The sequence below is a fragment of the Saccopteryx bilineata genome, chromosome 1 (assembly GCF_036850765.1).
Source record: "Saccopteryx bilineata isolate mSacBil1 chromosome 1, mSacBil1_pri_phased_curated, whole genome shotgun sequence".
NCBI classification, from domain to species: Eukaryota; Metazoa; Chordata; class Mammalia; order Chiroptera; family Emballonuridae; genus Saccopteryx; species Saccopteryx bilineata.
This window is the reverse complement of record NC_089490.1, coordinates 257,201,388-257,228,422: the sequence shown is the minus strand read 5'-3', so window position 1 is coordinate 257,228,422 and position 27,035 is coordinate 257,201,388. Positions and strand designations below refer to the sequence as shown.

The following is a 27,035-nucleotide window of genomic DNA, read 5'->3' as shown; positions in this document are numbered from 1 at the left end:
AATTGTAATGTTGAAATTTTAACAATTTTGCAAAAGTTAATTAAAACAATCATGTAATCTGCATTAGGGCCAATTGAAGAAAATTGTCTTAGTTTCTACTTGAACAATGAAAAATAATTTAAAATTTTTATAATTCACTTTAAATCTTCATACCAATTTACAAGTACTTTTTAAATGTTTTTAAAGATTATATTGATTTTAGAGGTTAGAGGTGTGGCTAACTGCTTCTCTTGTGTGCCTTGATCAGGCAAGCCTGGGGATTTGAACTGATGACCTCAGCATTTTTGGATACAGTCATCCCTCGCCATATCACAGTTCACTTTTTGCGGTCTCACTGTATTGCAAATTTTTAAATTGTATATATCTAATTTTGTATTGTGGATTTTTTGCTATATTGTGGGGTTTTGTGGTATATAGGCATTATATTTTAATTATATTTGTGGTAAAATAACCATTTTCTAAGCCTAAAAAATTGAAAACTAAAAAATATTAATTAAAATATTAGAAGTTTTAAATTGAAATCAAAATACGTTAGGGTACAGCAGATGAGTAGACAAAAGACTCCCATGTATGGAAAATGCAGCTACAGCCGCTTCCGCTTGAACTAGTTTGCCCATATGAGATCGTACACGCGAGTTATTTATTGGCTGATGGATGGGAGGCGACCAACCAGAGCACTGTGTTCTGTATATATAAATAAAATTATAAAATCACTAAGAGGATTTTCACCTATCGCAGCGGGGGCTGGGTGGTTCTGGAACCTAACCCCTGCGATAGCCGGACCACTAGCTTTTAGATACAGCTACAGTACCTTCAAAAGGTACTTGTCTCTGACCTGTGATGGCGCAGTGGGATATGTGTCTACAGTATGTGCATATCTTGACGTATTATTTTCCTTAAAGTACATGTAGCAGTTCTATACATTGCTACAGTACCAAGAACTCCAAAGCCTCGATTGACAGAATTACATGTTTCCAGACTTGTGGGTTAGGTTGGGCTCTGCTATGTAGTCATTCCAGGTCCCAGACTAATGGGCAACCTTCGGGGAACTCAGCTTCCTGGCAGTGAGATGATAGGTTGTGTGCTGGTTCTTAAAGCGGTTGTCACTTGAGTTTGACCAAAGCATGTGGAATGGGTAAAAGGGCAAAGAATTGGGAGGGTTTGGAGTGGGGCCTGAAGATTTGCATTTCTGATAAGCTCCCAGGTAATGCGGATGCTACAGGTCCACTGGCCATGCGTTGAGAAACAATTAGATTTAATAAACTCATCCCAAGAGACTGAGGTGAGTGATAGGCTGACTTGAGCATGTGAAGAATTCCATCATGTGAATACCCAGTTTTTCACCCAGGATCTGCAGAGGAATGGGGCTAAATAGAAAAAAGGCTAGGTAAACTTGCTGCTTGTAGCAGATGCTGGCTCAGGTTAATCCTCTCTTGCCTGTATTTAGACTTTGTTCCAACAACCTCTAAAAATGTTATTTCTTTGGTCCATTTAAATAATCTGATATGTGTTGGTAGCTATGGATTAATAAAGAATTTTCTTGTAATATCTTTAATATCTAGATAAGCAGGGTTGTGTTACAAATGACTAAAAAGTTTAGTTGCTACAAAGGTTTGTCACACTTGATGTTAGTGGTTTGGCTGGTTGGACTCCACCTTTCCTCAGAGCAGCCTCTAATCAATGTTGGCAGCCTCAGGAAAGGAAAAGGAAACAATTAGCTGGCTCTTCACACTTAGGGCTGGACGTAATGCACATCATTAACCAAACTTCATCAGCCAAAGCAAGTCAGGCATAGTCAAGTCTTGATGGCCAAAAGGATTGGGGAAGTATAATCCCCAGAACGGATCACAGTTGTTTTTTTCAACAATACAATCTATCATATTTTTACAATCTTTTTCTTTTTTGTGATAGAAGGCCAGATAGGGACAAACAGGGAGAGAGATGAGAAGCATCAATTCTTCGTTGCGGCTCCTTAGTGCTTCATTGTTTGCCTTCTCATATGTGCCTTGACTGGGGGGCTACAGCAGAGTGAATGACCCCTTGCTTAATTAAGCCAGCAACCCTGGGCTCAAGCCAGCGACCTGAGGCTTTAAGTCAGCGACCCTTGGGCTCAAGCCAGCAACCATGGCATCATGTCTATGATCCCACGCTCATGCAACTGACCCAGTGCTCAAGCTGGTGAGCTCGCGCTCAAGCCAGTGACCTCAGGCTTTCGAACCCTGGGTCCTCTGTGTCCCAGTCCGATGCTCTATCCACTGTGCCACTGCCTGCTCAGGCCTTACAATCTTTCTTTAATTGCCTACAATTGCTGTGACTATTGTATCTCATTGCTTATCATAACAATGCCCCCAAAAGAGCCACTTTGTATAGACAAGGAAACCATCCTCAAGCAGTGATATTGCGCATGTGAGGTCACACAACCCCTTAAGTGGTAGGATGATATTCAAATCCAGATCTGCTCTTGACCTCAGGACCTACTAGAAAGAATTTCAGGCCCTGTTAGGGTAGAAAGGCAGATAGTTCTGATCTCGTTGAACTTTTGGCTGTTGTCACTACTTGCTGGCTGTTGTCCACAACTAAGACTAACCCTAGGCCAAACTAGCTTTCAGCTGGATCTGAACCAGGGTACACTAATAAAGAGATAGACATCAATTTTGATCTGAGAACTCTTAGGATTAATACTCTTTATTTTTTTGAAATAAACTAGAGTACACTTGTGATATCCCCATAATAACAATGTGTGCACAGGGCAGAAATCTACACAAGTCTAGAAATGAGCTCAAGGTCACTAAGTTTGGGTCTGATTTCTACTAATCATTATTTTTCTCCATTATTTAACACCGGATTCTTTAGTAGATTGTTCCCTCCCAAAATATAAATATGTTAACTTTTTGGTGAAAAGTCAGAAGGAAACTAATAACAGTTATTATGTTTCCCAATATAATAATTAGAAAATGCTTCTATTCACATACGTTTTCATCACTCCAATCAGCACAGTCTTGAATGCCATTTTTGCAGCGAGTTCTGGGAATGCAGGCACAGTCAGCAAAGAAAACAGTATCACATCTCCAGCCTGAACACTCTGGGCACTGTAAAACTGGACAATTTTATTTATTTTTAAAAGCATAACTTAAATTATCAAGGTGGATTGGAAAAGATGCTGTTGGAAATGAAATGGCACTTTGATCTTAAAAATGTTAAGTGAAAACTGTTCAAAGGGAAAATTGCAGATGTTTATTAAATATTCTACACATTTGGGTGAAAAGAAAAATTGTACTTTGAAATCCAAAAAGAGTACTACCTCTCTCCATCAGCCTACACATATACACACTGACGTGCTACATAAACAAGGAAGGTCCATATGAATTTGTATGTTCAGTAAGCAGGGAAGAGAATCAGTATTTGCTAATTGGCAGCTAGCAAGAAGAAAGGGATTTGTTTATGCTTTTAGCTTTTTGTTGCCAACACATTGTTAGATAACATGCAACTTCCAGGCAGCATTTCTTTTCTACCTTCCGTGATGGCCAGGCAAAAGGCCAGAAATGATTTCTGTAGTTGTACTATATTTCTGATAGATTATTTTATATCTGACTAACTGTATTTATGGCCATGGTTTGAAGAGTCCAGCATGCCAGATTACAGAGCCATGCAGGGTGCTGGGCAGTGTTAAACCACCACGGAGAACACTGGGAGGCCGGAAGGACCAGGGGAAGGAGGAGCAAGAAAATAAAGAAAGTGAAATAAACAAAAATACTTCTTGAGAGCCAAAGCAGTCAATAGATTTTTCTTTAATCTTGACCAAAATTTCCAAAGAAATCTAAAAGGAATTTGATCGCAGACAAGAGTTGTCCACCAGGATTAGTATTTCCTTTGTTAATCTTTGCAAATCTGGCTTTACTTTTTGGCTAAAGAGCTCACCTCCTTTAAATATGTAAGCTACTGGAAATAATGGAATTGCTTAATTGTAAATGTAAATATCCGTAGAAAGTTTTTAAAGTATGGGTTAGTTTATGTATCCATTAAAATATCAATTACATATTTTTATTTTTACCTGATTCATCTGCACAATCACCACAGTCGTTTCTCATGTCACACACCTTGTCCACATATGTCCAAGTCTTCTGGTTGGGACACTTGAATATCAAGTTTTGTGGGAGACTGCTGGGCATCTGGGCTATATTAAACAAAGGCATTATTTCTAATAGAAATCATTCATGCATGGTAATGTTTCAATGATAATTCTAAATTATACTCATTAGTTACTGGTGCCTATTCTTTCATTTTGATTATTTGTCCCCCTCACCACAGTAGGCAGCAGACTCGTCTTCGCCACCGCTGCAGTCCAGCTTGCCGTTACAGAGCAGGGAGGGTGGCAAACAAGTTGTGAGGTCCTCACACAAGAAGCCAACATGCTGTGAAGCTGTTCTACACTGTCGAAATGGCCACTCTGGAAGATTTATAAGACAAGTACTGGATATTGACGTATGCATCCACGACCTTGAACATCTAGCTTATATAATAATGTGATAATATTAACAGTCTGCTTCCTCCTTCCCCCTTCTGCTTCTTACCATTGTTCTTTACCCTGTTATTTCTTCTTCTTTTTTTCCTTTATTTTCTTTTTCTCCAAAACTCTCTGGACCTACTTTGTTTGCATGTCTTGCAATACTACTCGCATTTGGACCAACAAGTGCAGACTCACTCCTGCCTGAGAAGGAATTGAAATGCCGGGAAGGGAGAGGGAGCAATCCCTGGTTCTGGGGGCAGCTTTGCTGTGGATTGGGCACGTGGAGCCCACTCCATTAGTTTCTTAGCTAGAACTAGGAACAAAGATATCTTGGTACACCCATCTCTAGAGAACACTATAAGTTAAATTGAGATCATTATTTAAATGCAATATATCTGCATACTCAAAAATGAGTGGGAGTTTGTCAAAATAATGAGATGATGTTTTTTAAAAACATTTAAGTACTATAAAAATGTTTACCCCTAAAATAACTTATTTCCAGAAAATTCTGTTTTGGTGTGTAGAGTGGGAAGCATGTTGGAAATATTGTAGAGACCTGGTTTAGCACTGGTGAGGGCATAGTGAAGATACATTTTGCATCTTGAAATTTTCATAGTTGTTATCAAGTTGATAAATTAAGAGGAAGATGACTCCAGAGTTTCTCAATTCATGAGGTGCTTACCATTATGATTGTGACTGATTTTTCTCAACTTACTAATAATGTTTAACAGCCCACCCAACCTAATTTAATACTGAATTACATGCTTTTCTGTATTCTTTAGCACTGTTTCCCTGTTCTCCCTAATTACAGCAGAAACTCCTTGAAGGTAGAAACCATGTCCTGTAGAGGCTTTGGAGTTAGGCAGACCTGGATTGGAATCCTGGCTTGTTGATTTACCAGCTATATGATCTTGGGCAAGTCCCCTAACTTCCCTGAGTCTCTGTTCATCGTGCAATAACAGCAGCTCACCTTGTAACACTGTTGAAAAGAATGTAATAAAGTTGCATGAAGTGTGTATAGCAGTAGGGGCACATACTATGTGCCCACCACCCACTATTAGAAGACGCACCCATTTCGGAAATAATGTGGGGGATCGAGATACTCTCATGGGTTGCGTGAATTATTGACATATCTGACACCTGGAGGAGACTCATACTTGCAGGTTTTCCAGGCATCCCAAAGGTAATCCCAAGACCGATCACAGCAGCCAGAACTCCGAGCACAAGGAATGCCGTGCAGGGAATCCAGATGCACCACTTGGTGGGAGGCCAGCATTGTTCTGTCACAGCAAAACACAACACAAAGGAGAACATATTTTCATAGATTCAGTGTTAAGTAGCCAGATGTTTCTAGTTATCTCAGTGTGAAAGGCAGAAGCCAAAATTACAAGACCTTAAACATGTGCTGTGAATTATAGTGTTGCTTTTCCTGCCTATAGGTTCTAATTCAATCTTCTGGGCAACCAGCCTTATGATGAATGAGTGACGCTCCCCCAGTTATGAAAATGAAGATTTAAAATGCAAAAACAGCCTTGGCTGGAGAGCTCTATTAGTTAGAGCCTTGTCCTAAGGCACAGAGGTTGCCTGTTTCATCCCTGGTCTGGGCATATACAGATCGATGTTTCTGTTTTTCTCTCTCTCTTCCTCTCGGACTAAACATCAAGAAAATAAACAAAAAAATAAATCGATAAAATGCAAAACCGGGGTCAGTGAGGTGACATGACTTCTGAGGTTTATGCTGATATAAGTGGAACTATCTCTCTGCAGTCCAGCCTTCCAATTTCCTGTCTAGGGCTGTCTACTATGCCAGGGTTTCCTCAGATCTGGTTTTCATATTATTGGTGAAGAAACTTAGGCTTAAAAAGGTAAGTGTTGGCCTGACCTGTGGTGGGGCAGTGGATAAAGTGTCGACCTAGAACGCTGAGGTCGCCAATTTGAAACCCTAGGCTTGCCTGGTCAAGGCACATATGGGAGTTGATGTTTCCTGTCCTCCCCCTCTTCTCTCTCTCTCTCTCTCTCTCTCTCTTCTCCTCTCTAAAAAAATGAATAAATATTAAAAAAGTTAGTAAGTGTCACAGCCAATAAATAGGAGAAACAGGGCCTAGAACTCAGACACTGCAAGTCTTTTTGCCACACCCAAAGCACTCCTGAAGAATCTCATTCTACCGATCACAAAACCCCTGTAAGCCTTTGCTCCTTAAACCAGTCTCCTGCTCCTAGGGGCAATGTTCATTTGTCCTTGCCATAGTAACTACAGCCTTTAAAATGTTTTAAATCTTTGATCTCAAAATACTTAATCAGGAACTCTATTCTATGCATATAATTGGATGTATAGAAGAAAGCTTTATGCAGAATGATTTTTTAAATTTTTTTTTACTTTTATTAATTTTTAGAGGGGAAAGAGAATGAGAGAGAGAGAGAGAGAGAGAGAAGGGGGAGGGAGGAGCAGGAAGCATCAACTCCCATATGTGCCTTGACCAGGCAAGCCCAGGATTTTGAACCAGCAACCTCAGCATTCCAAGTTGACGCTTTATCCACTGCGCCACCACAGGTCAGGCTATGCAGAATGATTTTTTATATTGATTTTTAGAGCAAGAGGTTGGGAGAGAGACAGGCAGACAGAGAGAAAATATCGATTTGTTGTTCCACTTATTCATGCTGTCATTAGTTGATTCTTGTATGTGCCCTGATTGGGGATTGAACCCATAACCTCAGAATGACACTCTAACCAATGGAGCTACAGGGCCAGGGCCACAAAATGATTTTTTACATAGTGCAATATACAATAGAAAATGCTAAATAGTACTAAAACACTTTAGTCAGTTTAAATATTAAATACATATCTATTAAAATGATCAAGAATTTTAGTTTTATATAAGATGGATTCTTGAACATATAAAGCAATTATATAAAAACATTAAGCATGAGCTCTGGCTTGATAGCTCAGTTGGTTGGAGTGTCATCTCAAAGCACAGAGGTTGCTGGTTCAATCTCAGGTCAGGCACATACAGGAACAGATGTGCCCTGTTGCTTTCTCTCTCCCTCTCAAATTAATAAAATAGACATTTAAGAAAATTAACCATGAAAACAAAGGCTGGGGGAATTAGCAGTGAATGTCTCCAGTTTGTGGGTCATGTGTTCATTCATTTATTTTCAGCAAATATTTGTGGAATATCTGTATCAAGTAGTGTACTAGGCTCTGTAGATACAATGGTGAGCAAGATAGAAAGACATAGTCTGCCCTCAGTGAGCTTACAGTCCATTGAATAATGCGATTTTTTTTGCAGGTGGTAGGAGTTGCATCAGAGTTACCAGGTATGCTTTTTAAAAATCTGCTCCTGCTTTACTCCTGAAGACTATATGGTTCACTGAGTCTGAAATGGGGTTAGGACATAATTTTTTTAAAAAACTCAGTTATTCTGGTAACAGATCTCTTCTAGAAGAGAGGTTTTTGACTTTTATGACTGTATTTCTTCAGTAACAAGATAAATTAGTGAAATGAAATTAGCATTCCCTCATAATATGTAACTATTTATAAATCTATGCCTGTACTAGTCCATTAATAAATATATTACAGTATATATATAGTAAAACATTGTCCAAAATTAAAATTTAAGAAAAGTACAATTAAATATATTATATAAAAATAAAGGTTCTCTATTTTCTTCCCTGACCTTGCCGATCCTCTGTGTGCCCTGTGTGGCTCATTCAAAAATTATTTCTCTAGTGTAAAAGATAATGAGACTGTGATTGGAACACAGGAAAGGAAGCTATTTTAGGAAGTTACTGCTTTTTTTTTAATGTTTATTTTATTGGTGGAGAGAGAGAGGAAGAGAGAGAGAGAGAGCAATATCAATCTGCTCCTGTATGTGCCCTGACCAGGGATCAAACTGGCAACCTCTGGGCTTCTGGATGATGCTCTAACCAAGTGAACTATCTGGACAGGACAGTTACTGCTTATTTAATATGACATCCCTTAAAGGTGTTCAAAAAGCTAATGCAAACACTAATGGTTGAAATAGTTTTGAATATTATTATTTTATTTTTTTGTATTTTTCTGAAGTTGGAAACGGGGAGGCAGACAGACTCCCGCATGCGCCCTACCAGGATCCACCCGGCATGCCCACCAGGGGGCGATGCTCTGCCCATCTGGGGCAGTGCTCTGTTGCAACCAGAGCCACTTTAGCGCCTGAGGCAGAGGCCATGGAGCCATCCTCAGCGCCCGGGCCAACTTTGCTCCAATGGAGCCTTGGCTGCGGGAGGGGAAGAGAGAGACAGGGAGGAAGGAGAGGGGGAGGGGTGGAGAAGCAGATGGGCACTTCCCCTGTGTGCCCTGGCCAGGAATTGAACTGGGACTCCTGCACGCCAGGCTGACGCTCTACCACTGAGCTAACCGGCCAGGGCTAGTTTTGGATATTAAAAAGGACCTGTGACATTAAATGGAAGTAGAACAACAAAACATGTCTTTATTACCTCGGTGGCTAATATGTAATCAGAAACTATTCCACTTCAGGTCAACAGACATAAGGAAACTTTACGGGGTCTCTGGGCCCTAAAATCTGTCTTATCTAAGCCATAACAACCAAAAGGGAGTTGGAAGGGGTTGTGCAGACTGCTTGATGAACAGAGGGGCTTACATAGGCCTGAAGGCCTAAGGGTCTGCAATGGCGCAGGGCCAGCCCAGGGTAGTGGGATTCTGAGGAGGGCCTTAGGGCTGGAAAGTTGAGCTGAGGTGCCTGGAAGCCTTGGGCCTGAACAATAACATTTCCTCACTTGCTTCTGAGACCCCGTTCAATGACAATTTCTGTACTGAAGAGGGCAGCAGAGAGCAACAAATGGGCTCTAAGTTTCTCGGGATCCTTTCAACCCACTGACCAATAACTACCACCCTTGCTGGCTCAGGAGTGGTCAAACAGGAGGAATTGGAAGGGCCAGAAGAGACTCAGGTCTGTCTGTCCTATGCTATTTAGGGAACAGTGGACCAGGACATGTTAAAGCCTTTTGGAGGTCATGCAGCCACTTGCCCCTGCCACTGTGATTGTGTCTTCCATTTGTAATCAGTAGAATTGTTTAAGTACCTTCAAATACACTGCCTCATTCACTTTCACAGTGAGCTTGTGAGGTAAATGAGATTTGTAGAACCATTTACATATAGATGAGGAAACAGATGCGCAAACATGTGAACACTTGCCTAACCACAGCTTTAGTGGCAGAGCCGGACTTAGACCCAAGTCTCCTAAAAGCAAATGGAGTTTATATTTCCTAGCTAAACTAGTCTTTCTCAGAGTTCTTGGACAGTTTCTCAAGGATCTGCAAGTTCTCTATGAGAATCTAAATTTTGGTTTTTATTGTCGTGATAACCTGTAACAGTTACTCTTAGCACATCCTGAACCATCTGGATGATCACAGTTAAGTAGTGGTATATGTATCATCAAAATCCTTGTGCTAACCCTTCAATTTATCCTGGAATTCACAGCAAGTGCAATCTAGGATACTTTGTAGTGTACTCTATCCCTGAGAGATTTTTCAGGAGGCTGAACATGGAAATGTGGTGGGAGAATTGAGTTATCTCAGGACACACTAAATGCAAGCATGTCCCATAACCATGACACATTTCCAGTAGATGTGCACTATGGTCTCAGTCATTGAAAATACTAACTTTCACCATTGCATCAACAATAATTTTAGCAGTAAGGATGACTAGAAGAATGATTCTGTTCTGAAATGGGTCTAGTCTGTTCTCAGCAGACTAGTATCTGCTGAGTACAGACTAGTATCTTCAAATAGCAGAGAGAACTGGCCAGAGTTGCATTACTTGCTTATGGGGTGTCAGTTAAGTGAAATGTGTGCTTCTCCCGAACTGCAAGCCAAGGCTGGGCGGTATTAACACTCCTGTTTGCATGCAAACAGATGTTCTCTGAAGTATATTTACAAACTTACAATAGAGAAGCAGACTAAATATAAGACCAGACCTGAACTAACATTTCTCTACCATTAACCTCAAGTTGACAATTTAGTTTCTGAAAGATAATACCACCCATTTATCCATTACATTAAATTAACATCACAAATTTCAACTCTATTATCTTTATGGTATTTGATTGTAATTTTGTTCTGCAGTTATATAGTAATCTATAAACATAGTTTACACATTATTTTATAGTTGTGTATATTGAAATAACATTATAATAAAAATTAAAATGATAGTAACATGGTGAGGAGGCCTGCAATAATTGTCCAAGAATGTAAAGGGGTTCATTAATTACTTTTGTTGTTGGTTTTTTTAAAGATTTTTTTTTATTGATTGACTTTAGAGAGATAGAGAGAGAGAGAGAGAGAGAGAGAGAGGCATTCATTTCTTGTTCTACTTAGTTGTGCACTCATTGGTTGCTTCCCACATGTGCCCTAACCAGGGATCAAGTCCACAAACTTGGTGTTTTAGGAAGATGTTCTAACCAATTGAGTTTTTTTTTTTTTTTTTTTTTCAGGGATAGAAAGAGAGTCAGAGAGAGGGACAGAGAGAGAGAGAGATGAGAAGCATCGATCATCAGTTTCTCATTGCAACACCTTAGTTGTTCATTGATTGCTTTCTCATATGTGCCTTGACCACAGGCCTTCAGCAACTCGAGCCAGCAACCTTGGGTCCAAGTTTGTGAGCTTTTTGCTCAAGCCAGATGAGCTCGCGCGACCTCGGGGTCTTGAACCTGGGTTCTCCGCATCCCAGTCCGATGCTCTATCCACTGCGCCACCGCCTGGTCAGGCCCAACTGAGCTTTTAAAATTTTTTTTATTGATTGATTTATTTGAGAGAGAGAGGAAGTGAGAGAGACAGACAGAAATATCAATCTGTTCCTGTATGTGTCCTGACCAGAGATGGAACTTGTAACCTTTGTGTAGTGGGACAATGCTCTAACCAACTGAGCCATCCTGTCAGGGTTCATTAAGTATTGGGGTTTGAGGAACCTGCATCAAAGGAAGCTGCCCTCCCCCCACCCCCACTGGCAATCTCACTGCTCACCTCTTTCTTCTCCAGCAATATCAGCCCCAACATTTCTTTCATCATAACTCCACACTTAGCTCCTGTGTGCATCAGGGGACTCTCTTTGGGAAAAGTTTTGAGATGTTAATCTAGGCCAATAACTTTATTTTACACATGGAACTGGCCTAGGTGTGTGACCTTGCTGTGTTGATGTCCTGGGGTCATTGACTTCCCTATGCCAGTTTCTGACTAAAGGCCACTGGTTAAAGTGGTGAAAGGAGAGAGAAGGCTTGTGACTGACATGTGGGGAAGCTTTGTTCCTCCGCCCACTGCCTGTGGTGAGACAGCCTGTTCCCAGAAATGCACCACTGATTTGAATACTCAAATGACTAGAAATATTAAGAGCTAATCCAAACCTTTAGAACTGTTGGCTCCAGCTCTAGCAAAGAAGAATAAACAAAATCTTTCTAAACTGGAAAATGGTTCAGGATTATTTTTCTTTGCTTTTCCAGCTCATCAAAAATAAGCTTTCAACACCAGGATGTTTTATTAACATTTCTGTAATAGGCTTCATAGTTTTGTTAGCCAAGTGTAGCTTCTTTATATCTATATTGCTTAACTGGCTTCTTCAAAACAAAGTTGACATTTTAGTTGTTTTTAACCACTTTTTTTTTTTTCACGAAATAGGTCATTTATTATTAGCTTCTTTGAAGATTGGCTTCCTTTTTTAGGGACATTTTTATCATACTGATTTGTCTACTTATAAATATGCAGTGAAGTCAGATGGGCAGAAGGTTGGAGTGGAGAAAAAGGAAAAAATTACCTGCCTAGTCTTGCAAAGCATGTACTTGCAATTTTCTTTATATGCCACACACTATAAAAGGTCACAGAATAATAGTCTGAGCTGTTTAAGATAACAGTTGTTTCGTGTCTGGTCTTAGCCTAGCACAAGTGACGCTCTCAGGTAAGAACGCTTGGGGGCATCCAAGTGGGCTGGTACTACTTGTGGAGCCCCCACAGACATTTCCTCAGCCAGTGCTGTGGTTGCATATACCCTTGTGGTTCTCATTACGATTGCAAAATATACCCACCAGGGAACGTTGAAAACATTATGTTACTCACAAGCAAGTCCTAGAGGTTACATGGCACACCCAGGGCCACAAATCGAGGTCACGAGGGCAGAGAGAGAAAGACCTGGAAGTTTCTGGGGACCTAGGGTTCGGCTTTTATTGAGGTTGAGATTGGGGTACCTAGGGCTTCATGGGTTTGCTACTGACGAATTCTAAAGCTAAGATTAAAATATAACCTAGGTTTTAGTATTATTGTCTGATCCCCCACTTAAAATCAACTCTTGCAGTTGTATCTTTCTTCAAGCAAGCCATTATGTATGTCATCAAGTCTCAGGTACTTTTGAGGTTGAGGACCCTGCCTTCAGAGATGCGTGCTGATTTTAGAGTGGTAAAATGAGAAAATAAAGAGTGCATTTTAGAATTGTTGGAACAGGGTATCTTTGCATAAAATAAAAATTAGGGACTAATCCTTCATTTTGCATAATTTTCCATGGTAGGCCCTTAATGACTCTGGGCCTTTAAAATATAACTTGGTTTGCTAGATCCTAGCTGACACCAATGTTGATGAAATGTCACTATTACACAAAGTCGGTAACAGCTGTGCGGGCCAGCTGTGTTTGCTACCTGCCTTTCATCTGCTGAAGGAGAAACACTCTTATGTCAGTATGTAAGTTAGTCCTCAGAATCTTTCTTTTTTTCTGTTTCTTTCCTTCTGCAAAGTGTAGATAACAGAAAAGTACAGTCAGCATCTTCTCTTTCAAATAAAAAAAATGAATAGAAGACCTCATAAGATAGGTTTAATAGTTTTTGTTACAAAGTATTTCAGCCTGGAAAAATATGAGGTAAGTCCTCTGGTTGGTCCTATTTTAAACATGTTCAGAACACAAGCACGGGCGGCCTGACTCCTTTACTGTTTACTGGCTGAGCAAATCTTATGCCTCCTTGGGTCTTGGTTTCCTTGGTTGTCAAATGATTATATTCCCTATTCCTTTCAACACCAAGGGACTACTGGGTGGCCAACCAAGGCAATGGGGAAAAGCATTTTGGTAACTATTAAAAGCTTTATAACAGTGCATGATGACAATCATTGATAAAAAATACTTAAAGACCCTGGCTGAATGGCTCAGTTGGTTAGAGCATCATCCTGAAGCACAGAGGTTGCTGGTTCGATCCCTGGTCACGTCCATGTTTCTGTCTGTTTGTCTATCTCTTTCTTCCTTTCTCTCTCACTAAAATCAATCAATAAAAAAAATTTAAAAATACTTGGAAAGAGTGTCTTGGCAAGTACTGTAGTAGAAGTAATAAACATTTTTAATTAATTTTTTTAGCTTTTAAAATAATTTGGAACAAAAGCAAAGGATTGGATCTAAGTCTGTGTAGTGCAAAGAATTTAGCCCGTTTTTAGGGTTTAAAAATGATGACAAACTGTTACCCTTTAAGCCACTGGTGATGACATTGAAGTCCTGCTCAGTGAGTGGACACAGTTCGGTGCACAGGTGGCTGGGAAGTCAACCCCAATAATAGGCTCATCTGTCTCCCAGGTGCACGTTTACCTGGCAGGTGGGTGGCACCTTCTGAGCTGGAGCATGAACCCTTCTCAGAACTTTGGGAAGCCAAACCCGTCAAACCCAGGTTGTCTCCAGAATGAGCCCTCTTGAGGCGGAGGAGAGCCTGTGCCTTGGGGACCCCATGGGGAGTGGACCCAATCTTCCCAAAGCAAGGGAAAGCAGAGGCTGTCCTGAACTCTTCTGTGGGTTGGCCACCTGGGAATCCCTTTCTCCTTTTCCTCTCAATGGACATGACTTGGAATAGCCCTTGCCAGGTGCTGACTGAATCTCTGACAGGTATTATAAGTGAGTGTGACTCCAGCACCTGGAGATGCAGATAATCTGGCCCTTGAGGTTCTGTGGCTTGTGAAAACCCTCCTCCAGTCACCATCATGGAAAGTCATCTTCAGCAGGAATGAAGATTACTGCTGGCTCTTATTATTTTATGAATGGTTTGGCGTATTTACAACTTAGGCAAAATTTTTAAACAATTCAGCTACATATTTGTTTTAACTTGAGACTATGTTTATGTATATCATAATTTTATTAAAATGTTTTTATGATGAAACTGTTATATATGTATATACTGTATATGTTATATATATATCAATGTAAGCATATTAACATTTATGAAAGCTGATTAGATTGAGCATAAAAAAGGACAAAAATAAGAGAAAGTGGATTATTGAAAGTGATTGTCACTGACTGTAACTGAGCAGTTCTTGTGCATATTCTTTGGTTCCTTGAAACTCTGAAGGTCTAAGTGTGATATAGGTAGCTGATTTGACCTTCACCAGCTGTCACTCAGAATTTACCTGCATCTAACCTCTAGTTAAAGCTTCCCAGGAGCCCAAGTCTGGGAAACTCTTATTATTGGTATTTTCTGTCACTTGTAGCCATCAACTGACACACAGAGAAAGTACTCCTGAGTGACTCCTGGCACATGGCTGATGTCCTGCAACATGATTCTTATTTAGAAGATTCTTTTAGTTAAAATTTTTTCCATTTATTTATTTATTTATTTATTTATATATTTTTATTAATGGTAATGGGATGACATTAATAAATCAGGGTACATATATTCAAAGAAAACATGTCTAGGTTATTTTGTCATTAAATTATGTTGCATACCCCTCGCCCAAAGTCAGATTGTCCTCCGCCACCCTCTATCTAGTTCTCTGTGCCCCTCCTCCTCCCCCTAACTCTCTCCCTCCCTCCCTCCCATGTCCTCCCTCCCCCCACCCCTGGTAACCACCACACTCTTGTCCATGTCTCTTAGTCTCGTTTTTATGTTCCACCAATGTATGGAATCATGTAGTTCTTGTTTTTTTCTGATTTACTTATTTCACTCCTTATAATGTTATCAAGATCCCACCATTTTGCTGTAAATGATCTGATGTCATCATTTCTTATGACTGAGTAGTATTCCATAGTGTATATGTGCCACATCTTCTTTATCCAGTCTTCTATTGAAGGACTTTTTGGTTGTTTCCATGTCTTGGCCACTGTGAACAGTGCTGCAATGAACATGGGGCTACATGTGTCTTTACGTATCAATGTTTCTGAGGTTTTGGGGTATATACCCAGTAGAGGGATTGCTGGGTCATAAGGTAGTTCTATTTGCAGTTTTTTGAGGAACCACCATACTTTCCTCCATAATGGTTGTACTACTTTACAGTCCCACCAACAGTGAATGAGGGTTCCTTTTTCTCCACAGCCTCTCCAACATTTGCTGTTACCCGTCTTGTTGATAATAGCTAATCTAACAGGGGTGAGGTGGTATCTCATTGTAGTTTTGATTTGCATTTCTCTAATAACTAATGAAGCTGAGCATCTTTTCATATATCTGTTGGCCATTTGTATCTCTTCCTGGGAGAAGTGTCTGTTCATGTCCTCTTCCCATTTTTTTATTGGATTGTTTGTTTGTTTGTTGTTGAGTTTTATGAGTTCTTTGTAAATTTTGGATATTAGGCCCTTATCTGAGCTGTTGTTTGAAAATATCATTTCCCATTTAGTTGGCTGTCTGTTTATTTTGATATCAGTTTCTCTTGCTGAGCAAAAACTTTTTATTCTGATTTATTTATTTATTTATTTATTTTTGAAAAAGTAGAAATGTCACCTTTTTTATGATCCTGGCCCGAAGGCATTTCCCTTGCACGGGAAAGGGAAGAGACTTCTGCCACCTAAAAGAAGAGAAACAGCCTTGACTACACTGATGCTCAGTGCTTTGTTTTGAGTTACAGAACATCCTAGCACGAAGTGAGACTTCTCTGAGGGAGGCTGAGTTGAGTGCCCTCATTTTGTCTCATTCCTAGGAGGTGCTCAGGGAATGCTTGTGAAAGATAGATAGGGAGGAGAGAAGGAAATTAGCAAGTTCAAACCCTTAGGAAGCAGATGTCAGGCTCAACAGGAATAATTTAGTCCTGCTAAAGACAATGTAGAAAGATCTTTCTAGAAAAAGGACAATTAATTTCCCAAAGTAACTAACTTGTCAGCATGCAGGGGGCTCTGACATAGGCACAGAGGTATCCTAGCCACACAAACCAGACTTGTCTGCTTAGAGGAGCTGAGTTGTGTGGCTCCTCCCAGGGAAGGTTTGTGGGGGAGGTTGAAGTAGTGAGGGGTGGAGAGTTGAATGTCTCTGACGCAGGCTGCTGGGTGGGTCTTCTGGGATATGGAATCACACCTGAGCCCTGGAGAGAGCAGAGAAGAGAAGAAAGGGGAGGGGAGAGGGGAGGATGGGAAATGAAGCATGACCGGGGCTATAGGACCTGTTTTCATGTGGCAAAGTGGGACACACAGTCTGGGAGAGGAACGTTCTCCTTATTTCTTTGTAACTACCAAAATTCTTAACATCAGAAACCAACTCTGGTTAAATAGAAAAGAAATACCAGGAAGTCTTGGGAAGCAGGCTGGACAAAGGTCAGGAACAAGGACACCAGGCTGCTGCTGGGTCACAGCCCAACCCTTGCCAGTGACACATGGCTATCACATCTTACACAGTACCTACCGCTCCCCAAAACTGAATATCGCTGCGGTTGCCGCTGTCTTACCGCTTTGGGTCAAGAGCTGCCAATTCAAAAATCTGGGGTGGGAGCATCAGACCGGTGAAACCTCCATCACAAACTTGCACTCTAGCTGCAAAGGAGGCTGGAAGGGGAGCGGGGCTGAGAAATGAAGGAGCTAGGAAAGAAAGCACCTGAACTATTTGTCTTCTTTATAGGGAGAGAGAGGATTTGAGACATTGTTTTGGGAGCAGCAGCAAACTGTTGAATTTCACTGCACAAAAATAATGTACGCCTACTCTAAAAATATTAACATAAAACCAAAAGCCAATTGACTAACTGGTTGTTGGCATAAACTTTCTGAAACACCTTGTTTAAGATAAATTCACCAGTCTTCTATTTGCTTACCTTTATGCACAGAAAGAGATGAGAGAAAGGGAGTTAGTTCTAAGATGATTATTTTTGACAAAGAAGAATTGAATGGCAGTTTCAATCTTCTAAAGTGACAAATCTCCATGTGAATATCGTTATCCATGTCAGCATGCAAGGGTTTTAGCAATTAAAAGCTATGTTTTTCGGAAAGTACACTAAACTTTGACAGCCACATACCACAGAAAAGAACTTTTTATAGATAACCTCACAAGGAAACTTTTGTGGTTACTTAATCTAAAATAGAATATGATTCTTATAAATGTTTCAGCCTCCAAATTTTATCTAAAATTATTTTTTTTAATTATTGCTTAGTATGTCTGACCTGTGGTGGCACAGTGGATAAAGCATCGACCTGGAATGCTGAGGTGGAATGCTGAGTTCACTGGTGCAAAACCCTGTGCTTGTTCAGTCAAGTCACATACAAGAAGTAACTACCTAGGAGCTGATGCTTCCTGCCCCCCCACCTTTCTCTCTCTCTCTCTCTCTCTCTCTCTTTCTCTTCTCTCTCTCTTTTCCTTAAAATTAATAAATAAAATATTTTAAAAATTATTGCTTAGCATTTCATCTTTTGTACTGGCATCAGTAACTCTTTTCTCCATTATCTGTAACTAGTAAGGCTTGCTTTTTCAAGGTATAGAATTTCATTTGCTAGAACTGAGTCTGTAAGTGCAAGGCTTAAAGAAAGTTAGACTTGATAAAACAATCAGGGACTCTGTGGCTATATTATTCTGCTTGTATGTCATAGATGCCCAGAACCCTTTTCTCTTCAAGTTATTTATATAGGCTGACATTCTATAGGCTGAAAATTCCTTTGACAGGAATTTTCTACTCCTTATTTTATCTGTATACTTTGAGTGGGTGTAGAGCCTAACGAACTTAGACTAATCACTATATACTCCCAAGTTGAACCAACTAATTGAATTAAGGATGGGAGCAAAACCTAGTGAAAAGGAGGAAGAGGAAAGGAGAGGAAAAGGGAGGGAGAGAGGGCGGGACAGAGGGAAAGAGAAAGAGAGTAGCCTCAGAATTTGGATAAGAACCACCATCTCTCTTTCCCTGGAAGGCATAGAGTGGGCATGTGAGGTCTAGAGTTGATGGAGTCTGTGGACGAAGGGAGAAGAAAGAGAAATAAAAATATTGTGATCCTTGAACATTTTTTCAGCTGCTGAATCAGGCTTTACTTAAAGTTGCAACTGCTTATGGATGTTTCAAATCATGTAAACCAGTAAATGTCTTCTATTATGTCAATGAATTGGGTTCTAGTTCTTTCAACAGAATTATTTTTAATTTATACACTGGGAAATACCTGCAGCAAAGTAGGCCTTAGTGTATAAGTATTCCTTAGTACAAAAAGTATTCCTTCAAGATAGTGAAAGACAAGCCACAGACTGGAAGAAAGTATTTGCAAAAGACATAGATGACATAGGACTATTACCTTTTAAAACCCAACAGTAAGAAAACAAACCACCCTAACTATAGTGCCAGGCAGGTACTAGAAATATTAGGGGGAACACTTTGTAAAGTATATGATTGTCTAGCCAGTATTCTATACACCTGAAATTAATAAAAAAAGAAAAGAAAAGACAGTATATAATTAAGTCCTAAAAACAAACAAACAAAAAGAAATAACCAACAAAAAAGAAAACAAATAACCTAATTAAAATGGGCCAAAGGCTTTATCAGACACCTCTCCAAAGATGAGGCAAAATATATATATATAGTTGTATATATACAGATGATACATAGATGGCAATAATCATGTAAAAAGATATCTTCAGGGCAATGCAAAGTAAAACAACAATAAGGTATTGCTACACAACCAATGAAATGGCTAAAATCTGAAACACTGATGGCACCAAATGCTGGTGAAGATGTGGAACAACAGGAATTCCCACTTGTTACTGGTAGGAACTCAAAATGGCACAACCACTTTGGAAGACAGTTTAACTGAAACTCAGCATACTCTTAGCATGTGATCTAGCAATTGTGCTCCTTGACATTTAACAAAAGGAATTGAAAACTATGTCCACATAAAAACTTACATGTGGATGTTTGTAGCAGCTCTATTCTCAATTGCCAAAATTTGGAAGTAACCAAGATGTCTTTCAATAGGTAAATGAATAAATAACCCAGACAATGAAATATTATTCAACACTAAAAAGAACTATCAAGTGATGAAAAAACATAGAGGAACCTTAAATGTATATTACTAAGTGAAAGAAATCAATCTGAAAAAGCTACATTTAACCTTGGATTTTAGTCTACCATCTTGCTCTTTGTTTTCATTTTTGTCTCATCCCCCCCCCCATATTTTTTGTCTCCTGCCTTCTTTTTTATTCCATTTTTCTATTATAATGTTATTCAATATTCAATAACATTCAATATTATTTTATAAGTTTTAGGTATACAGCTAAGTGGTTAGACAATTATATAATTTACAAAGCCATCTCCCTGATCATACAAGTACTCACCTGGCACCATACAAAGTTATTGCAATATTATTGACTATATTCCCTATACTGTGCTTTTATATACCCATGATTATTTTATAACTACTAATTTGTACTTCTCAAGCCCTTCACCCTTTTTACAAGCCACCAAACACCCCCCCCAAAATCTGGCAGTCATCAGCTTGTTCTCTGCATCTTTTAGTTCTGCCTTCCTTTGAATCAATCAAATATATAGTTTTTATTATTCCATTTTATCTTTTCTATTAGCTTTTTAGTTATATATCATTCTCTTGCTTATCTAGTGAAGGTGCCTGGTCATGGCCCTCCAATGTGACTTTCATATCTTTTGAATTTGTTTCTTTTTTTCCTTCTTAACAAAATGCCAATGCTTTTCCCCGTTCAGCCCAGGTGCTACAGAAGATGCTGGCCCTCAGCTAAAGGGTCATGACTGGTGGGTGCTGGGGTGATCTCAACCTCCATAACTGGTTCAGGAATGAGCATGTGACCCAAGTGCAATACATGAGATGAAATGAAAGGTTTCCCGGGAGATTTGTGGGAGTTCTTCCTTATTCTTTTGGAAGGGGTATGGGACACCTCTTTCACTCCCTGGAATGGACAGAAGTAAAGAGGTCTATGGCCCCTGCTGTTCATGGAAGCCACACTATGACCCTGAGGGGAACCAGACTTAGGATAAAGCAGAGCTGGGGCCAGGAGAATGCAGAGATGGAAGGAATCTGAATCTTACTTAACATTGTTGAGCTGCGCCATCAACCAAACCTGGAAGTCCACCTACCTTTGGACATCCTCTTTTATTATCAAACACATGAAGTTATTTAAGCTATCTTAAGTGGGTTTTATTTTACAGCTGAAAGCATCCTAACAGATATAAGACAAAAATGTATATTATTTTTATATTCAGGAAAAATAATAAAGATACTTTTTTTTTTAATGCCAAGGTATTGGGGATTTTGACCTTGGCTTTTTTTGAGCCACAGAAATAATTTTGTTCCTCAAATTTATTCCTTGCACATTAACTTCTGTTATCTATCCCTTAACATTAACTTTTATTACCTATCACCTCATATTACTTTGTGGTTACTTAATTTGTACCGTATTCTCTCCCTGACAAGATCCCTGTGGCATGGTGGTTACAACTCCAGCATTTAGCACAAGCCTTGACATTTGTGCTAGGCTTTCTCATAAGGTGACAGTGATTTTTATTTTTTTATTTTACCTTATTATTTTTTAAGATTTTATTTATTGATTTTAGAGAGAGGAAAGATAGAAAGGCCCAGGTGAGGAGGAGGAATGGGAAGCACCAACTCTTACTTGCTTTGCGTATGTGCCTTTACTGGGCAAGCCTAAGGCTTCAAACTGGTGACCTGAGCATCTCAGGTTGACATTTTATCCACTGTGCCACCACAGGTCAGGAAAGACAACAGTGGTTGATATATTTCATTTCTTCCCAAGTAGGAGACTGTGTGAAAGTTGACTAGGGACACAATGCTCTCTTGAGGAGGGCCCTATGACATCTCATCAGCATAGGAAAGATAACATTATATTTTAAAGAAAGATCTTCAATAACAGAGAGAGTGATTTATTCTTGGGAGAGGGCAGTGATGCCAAACTCTGGCACAGCTGGGTGAATGGGCTCGTCCTTAAATGCTAACAACCTGCCCTGGCCAGATAGCTCAGTTGGTTAGAACATTGACCAGATACAAACAAAAGTAGTGGATTCCATCCCCAGTCAGTACATATACAGAAACAGATGGATGTTTCTATCTGTCTGTCTCTCTTCTTCTTCTTTCTCCAAAATCAATCAATAATTTCTTTTAAATCCTATAAAAAATATACCGACAACCTTAAGCAGCTGAGGGACCTTTGAGACAAGAGCACACTCAATTGACCTCATTCTTGTTGGCAGTCTCCTTGGTAGCAGGGCAAACACCAGGGCAGCCAAGTGAGGGGGGAGAGGTTTCCTAACAGACATGCATTGTGCAGGACGGGTTACCGGGCTTTGTGGATGAACTCTGTGAGCTGGCATGGGTCCTGGAGGGCAGTGCTTCAGTCAGTACTGGCTTCCAAAGGAAATTCTAAAACAAAGGAAAAACAAGAAATCTCTCTGGCATTGGTTGGTACACTCTGTCGTCCTGGATGTCCAGGACTCCTTTTTATCCAAAAGGTAAGCAAGGAAAGTAAACAATTGTGAGGCATTGCAAGCTGGCTCTTTCAGAAACAGCTTAATAAAGGACGTTCAGTCACAACTTACATCTCAGTGAGTGACAAAAGGTGAATTACTCACAATAGGTAAGATTAGTATTTTGAAATTCTTTGTCATATGAGCTTAAAAGGAAACATGCTTATCTTTACAAAAGGATCATAGCAGGTACCAACAGGTCAGAGAGAAAAGATAAAGTAAGTTCTTTCATAATGTTCTCTTGTAGATAAGGTGGCAATGTCAGAGGCGAATGTTAGGCTGTGCTTTGTGATGTACTGGGTCCACCAGCCAGGAGTTAACTGCCCCTAGAGCAGTGGTTTGCAGCCTTTACTGTACATGAGAATTATCTGCGAAGCTATTACACATTCCCATGTGGCATCCCAGACAAATACATCAGACTATCTCTGGGAGAGACCCAGGCGTCAGTGTTTTCTAAACCTTTCCAGCTGATTAATTATGATACATCGTGCATACTAGACTGAGAACCAACTGACCTTGGAGTAGATCTTTCTTTCGCCCTCCAAGATTCTCAGCCCTCTGGTTGCCCTCAGGACACAAAGGTTTCTGTTATGCCAATAAAGAGGACTGATGTTTAACATGGCAGAATAATTCGCATATGAGAAGTCCGGTAATAGGTATTTAAGAGGCACAAACATGCCTCAGTTAGCACATGACATTTTATACTTGCCCTCAGGAGGTATGGGAAGAGGGCAGAGATTTTTTGCACAAAGCCAGACTCATGCTGGAGGCAAGTTCACCCTGTGAGGTCTGCAGGACAAGGCAGGGCAGCGAACCAGGTCGGAGCGGGTCTCCACCGCATTCTTGGGGACCAGCCCAAATCTAGTGCACAGTATGGACTCAATAAATATGTATGTGTTAAAGTACTGAATGGCCATTAGGGGAAATTTCTTGTCTCAAACATTTAACCTTTTAGAGCTGAGATGGTGAACAAAATACCAACTGAGCACCGAAGAGATATTAATGATGTTTTCCAAGAATTGATTTTGGGGTATGTAATATATCTGACTACTTTCAGTGAATGTGAGAAGGGAAATTAACAGAAATAAATAAAAATTTAAGATGCTTCCCTGACTCATTAAGCTCAGGAGCAAATCTGTCTAACAGAAAGCAGTTTCACTGAATTTGTGAATGAAAACTATGGGGCAAAGATATCTATCTATCTATAGTGGTTATACTCTGTTTCACAGAGAGAACTCAGCAAGCAAGGTCTGTTCCCTGGGTAATAATTATATGTCTGATTGTGATTTCAACCCACTGAGCATAAAATCACCACTGGTAAAATTCCCAGTCACTGGCAGGGTGATAACGTAGGATTTACCGATATTTCCCCATGTATAAGATGCACCGTTTCTGAAAAATTTGGGGTCTAAAAACTGGGTGCGTTTTATACACTGGTTGTAGAGATATGGCATTTTAAATGCTATATGAAACTGAGGACGAGGCAATATATCAGGTCTTGGGAAACTTTTTGGCTGAGAGAACCATAAACGCCACATATTTTAAAATGTAATTCCATGAGAGTCATACAACGACCTGTGTACCTTACGCATTATCCAATAAAAATTTGGTGTTGTCCTGGAGGACAGCTGTGATTGGCTCCAGCCACCCGCAACCATGAATATGAGCGGTAGGAAATGAATGGATTGTAATACATAAGAATGTTTTATATTTTTAATGTTATTATTTTTTTAATTAAAGATTTGTCTGCGAGCCAGATGCAGCCATCAAAAGAGCCACATATGGCTCGTGAGCCATAGGTTCCCGACCCCTGCAATATATAAAGACAATGATTCGTCATTAGACAAAGATGAAAGCAAGCTAATGGATGGAAGTTTTGACAGTGATGAGGAGTTGTATGAATTTTATGATAAATAAAACTTGAGTTCAATAACTTTATGTAATACATTCTTTTTCAAATTTCAAGCCCCAAAATTAAGGTGTGTCTTATACATGGGAGCGTCTTCTACATGGGGAAATACAATAGTTCCTATGCACCAGCAAGTACCACACCGCTCTCGCTCTCGTAGAAAAGGCTTCACTGTCTGAGGAGAAAAATCTAAACAAAACTCAGACTAAACCTTTGAGATTTACTTTAATCAAAGGACATTTACATAAATCTCTTTGGGCTTTACCCCTTTTCTTTTGTGTATGTGTGTGACAGAGACAGAGAGAGACAGAGACAGGAACAGATAGGGAAAGACAGACAGGAAAGAAGAGAGATGAGAAGCATCAATTCTTTGTTGCGGCACCTTAGTTGTTCATTGATTGCTTTCTCATATGTGCCTTGACTGGGGGGGCTACAGCAGACCAAGTGACCCCTTGCTCAAGCCTTGGGCTCAAGCTGGTGAGCCTTGCTCAAACCAGATGAGCCCACACTCAAGCCAGCGACCGTGGGGTTTTGAACCTGAGTCCTCTGCAATCCAGTTCGATGCTCTATCCACTGTACCACTGCCTGGTCAGGCTGTACTCCTTTTCTTAAATGATTGTATTTTCTCTCAAAATTCTCACCTAAAAAATTTTAATTATGTCTCAGTCCCTTTTTATATCTTTTTATTATTTAAAAACCAATATACACATACTGTAAAACTTTCTAAACAATAAAAAATGTGAAAAGCTTGCCCGGGCTGGTTGGCTCAGTGGTAGAGCATCAGCCCCGCGTGTGCAAATCCCAGGTTCCATCCCTGGTCAGGGCACACAGGAGAAGCACCCATCTGCTTCTCCACCCTTCTCTCTCTCCCTGCTCTGTATCTTGCTCTTCTCCTGCAGCCAGGGCTCCATTGGAGCAAAGTTGGCCCCGGGCACTGAGGATAGCTTCATGACCTCCACCTCAGGGGTTAGAATGTCTCCGGCTGCTGCAGAACAGCGCCCCCTGGTGAGCATGCCGGGTGGATCCCAGTTGGGCACATGCAGGAGTCTGACTGCCTCCCAGCCTCTAACTTTGGAAAAATACAGAAAAAAAAAGTGAAAAGTTCCTGTTGAGCTTTTTATGCTATTTTTACTCACTTTACAACTATGAGATCTGTAAACATATTGATTATCATACAGAAACTTGCTCAACAAGTATGAATATATTCAATGTCACCCACTGGAAATTTAAAAATTCAATAATATAAATTGCAAAGAATATCTAAATATTTATAATGTATGTATACATAGCAAGTTTGTTGTAATAAAAAACTTTGAGCTTTTAACTTTTTGTATGTATAAAGACAAAAAGGAACAATAATGAAATCACAGAACGTTTTCTAAAGTTCAGTAGGCTACCATCATTTCAAATAAAATTCAAAGCTACAAAATCAAAAAAAGTCTTTATGATTTAATGGTTAACATCATTCATTACATTCTTTTTAAAAAAATATACATTTTTCAAGCTATTGGCAACATATTTTTAAAGTTCAAGAGTATTAAAATCATTACCCCTTTTCATTCAGATCTCCAGTTCGCAGCTCTTTTCACCGTGGAGTGAATTATGTAATCTGGTCAGGAGGGTAATGTAAGGAAAGTGTTGTCACCAACACGAGGACACCTCCCCTAGTTTGCTTCCCAGCTGCTGAAAGAAGGATGGATACAAGGAGATTACCTTCACCTCAGGCAAGCTTTCACTGAAGTATTAAAAAAGATCATGACTACGTGTCTTTTTGATGTCCTATGATATGAAGGCTACCCAAGGGTTCTGAGAAATTTAATTTGATTTACTATTTACTAAAGGTCTCAGACTTACTGAAGTTTCATGTTAATTTGGATATTTCTGTCTGGTAATTTCTGACTTGTTGAAAAGATCTCCCAGTTAACCCTTTATGTACCTGATGGACATTAGCCAGATTGGTGCACAACCCGGTGATTTTATTTTAAGGTTGCCAAAAGTACCCCGCTTCTCAAATGCTTCTTAGAGCCAGTTTTTATATCTTACACTAATAAGTTGAATAAAGTCTTTGTCACATATTTATTTTATTGTATGACAGAGAGTCATATACCGTATTTCTCTACATGTAACATGCTCCCATGTATATGACACACATTAATTTTGGGGCCTGAAATTTGAAAAAGAATGTATTATATAAGTTATTGAACTCAAGTCTGATTCATTATAAAATGCATACAACTCCTCATCACTGTCAAAACTCCCATCCATTAACTTGCCATCATCTTTGTCTGATGACGAATTGGTGTCTTTATATATTTTCTCATGCTCAGTTCCATCTATGGCATTTGAAATGTCACACTTCTTAAATGACTTGACAACCATCTCAATCTTGATATTTCCCAAGATCTTTTCACCCAGGTATAGACTTCTCCTATAGTTGGTTTCTTCACTCTTCTTGCTGGTGTCAAATTGTCCCCAGAAAACTTCATCCATTGGTTCCATTTGTCTTCCATGGTAGCTTTGAAGGGCTTGTTAATGCTGACATCAAGTCCTTGGAGCTGGGATGTCAAGCCTCCAGGTATAATGGCAAGTTTTGTTTTCTGCTCTGCAGCAATCTTTTTTGTGTTTTTTGTTATGTGTGCCCTGAACTGATCAAGCACCAATAGGGCAGGTTTGTATAAGAGTCCACCTGGTCTCCTTCTCCAAACCTTCTCAAACCAGATCTTCATCCCATCCTGACCCATCCAACCCTTGTCATAAATGTAGACAATCACTCCTCGAGGAATGTCTTCTTTTGACATTGTTTTGCATTTGAAAATCAGCATAGGAGGCAGCCTGGTTCTGTCAGCACAACAAACTAGAATAACTGTATAACGTCTCTTTCAATGTCCACTTGTCTTCACAGCTACAGTTTCACCCCCTTCTTATCAACAGTTCTGTTAC

General features: G+C 39.8%; 1 protein-coding gene across 1 annotated transcript; it reads right to left on the bottom strand.

Annotated features, from left to right (window-relative positions):
* Positions 1-1,757: 1,757 nt before the first annotated feature.
* On the bottom strand, positions 1,758-25,654 carry LOC136319498 (low-density lipoprotein receptor class A domain-containing protein 1-like). Its single transcript, XM_066252742.1, has 8 exons — positions 25,646-25,654; positions 22,702-22,771; positions 22,001-22,082; positions 5,665-5,787; positions 4,304-4,447; positions 4,052-4,174; positions 2,973-3,097; positions 1,758-2,018 (listed from the first exon to the last, which is right to left on the bottom strand). The coding sequence occupies exons 4-8, from the start codon at positions 5,681-5,683 to the stop codon at positions 1,758-1,760; spliced, it is 672 nt and encodes a 223-aa protein (XP_066108839.1). The 5' UTR covers positions 5,684-5,787; positions 22,001-22,082; positions 22,702-22,771; positions 25,646-25,654.
* Positions 25,655-27,035: the final 1,381 nt, after the last annotated feature.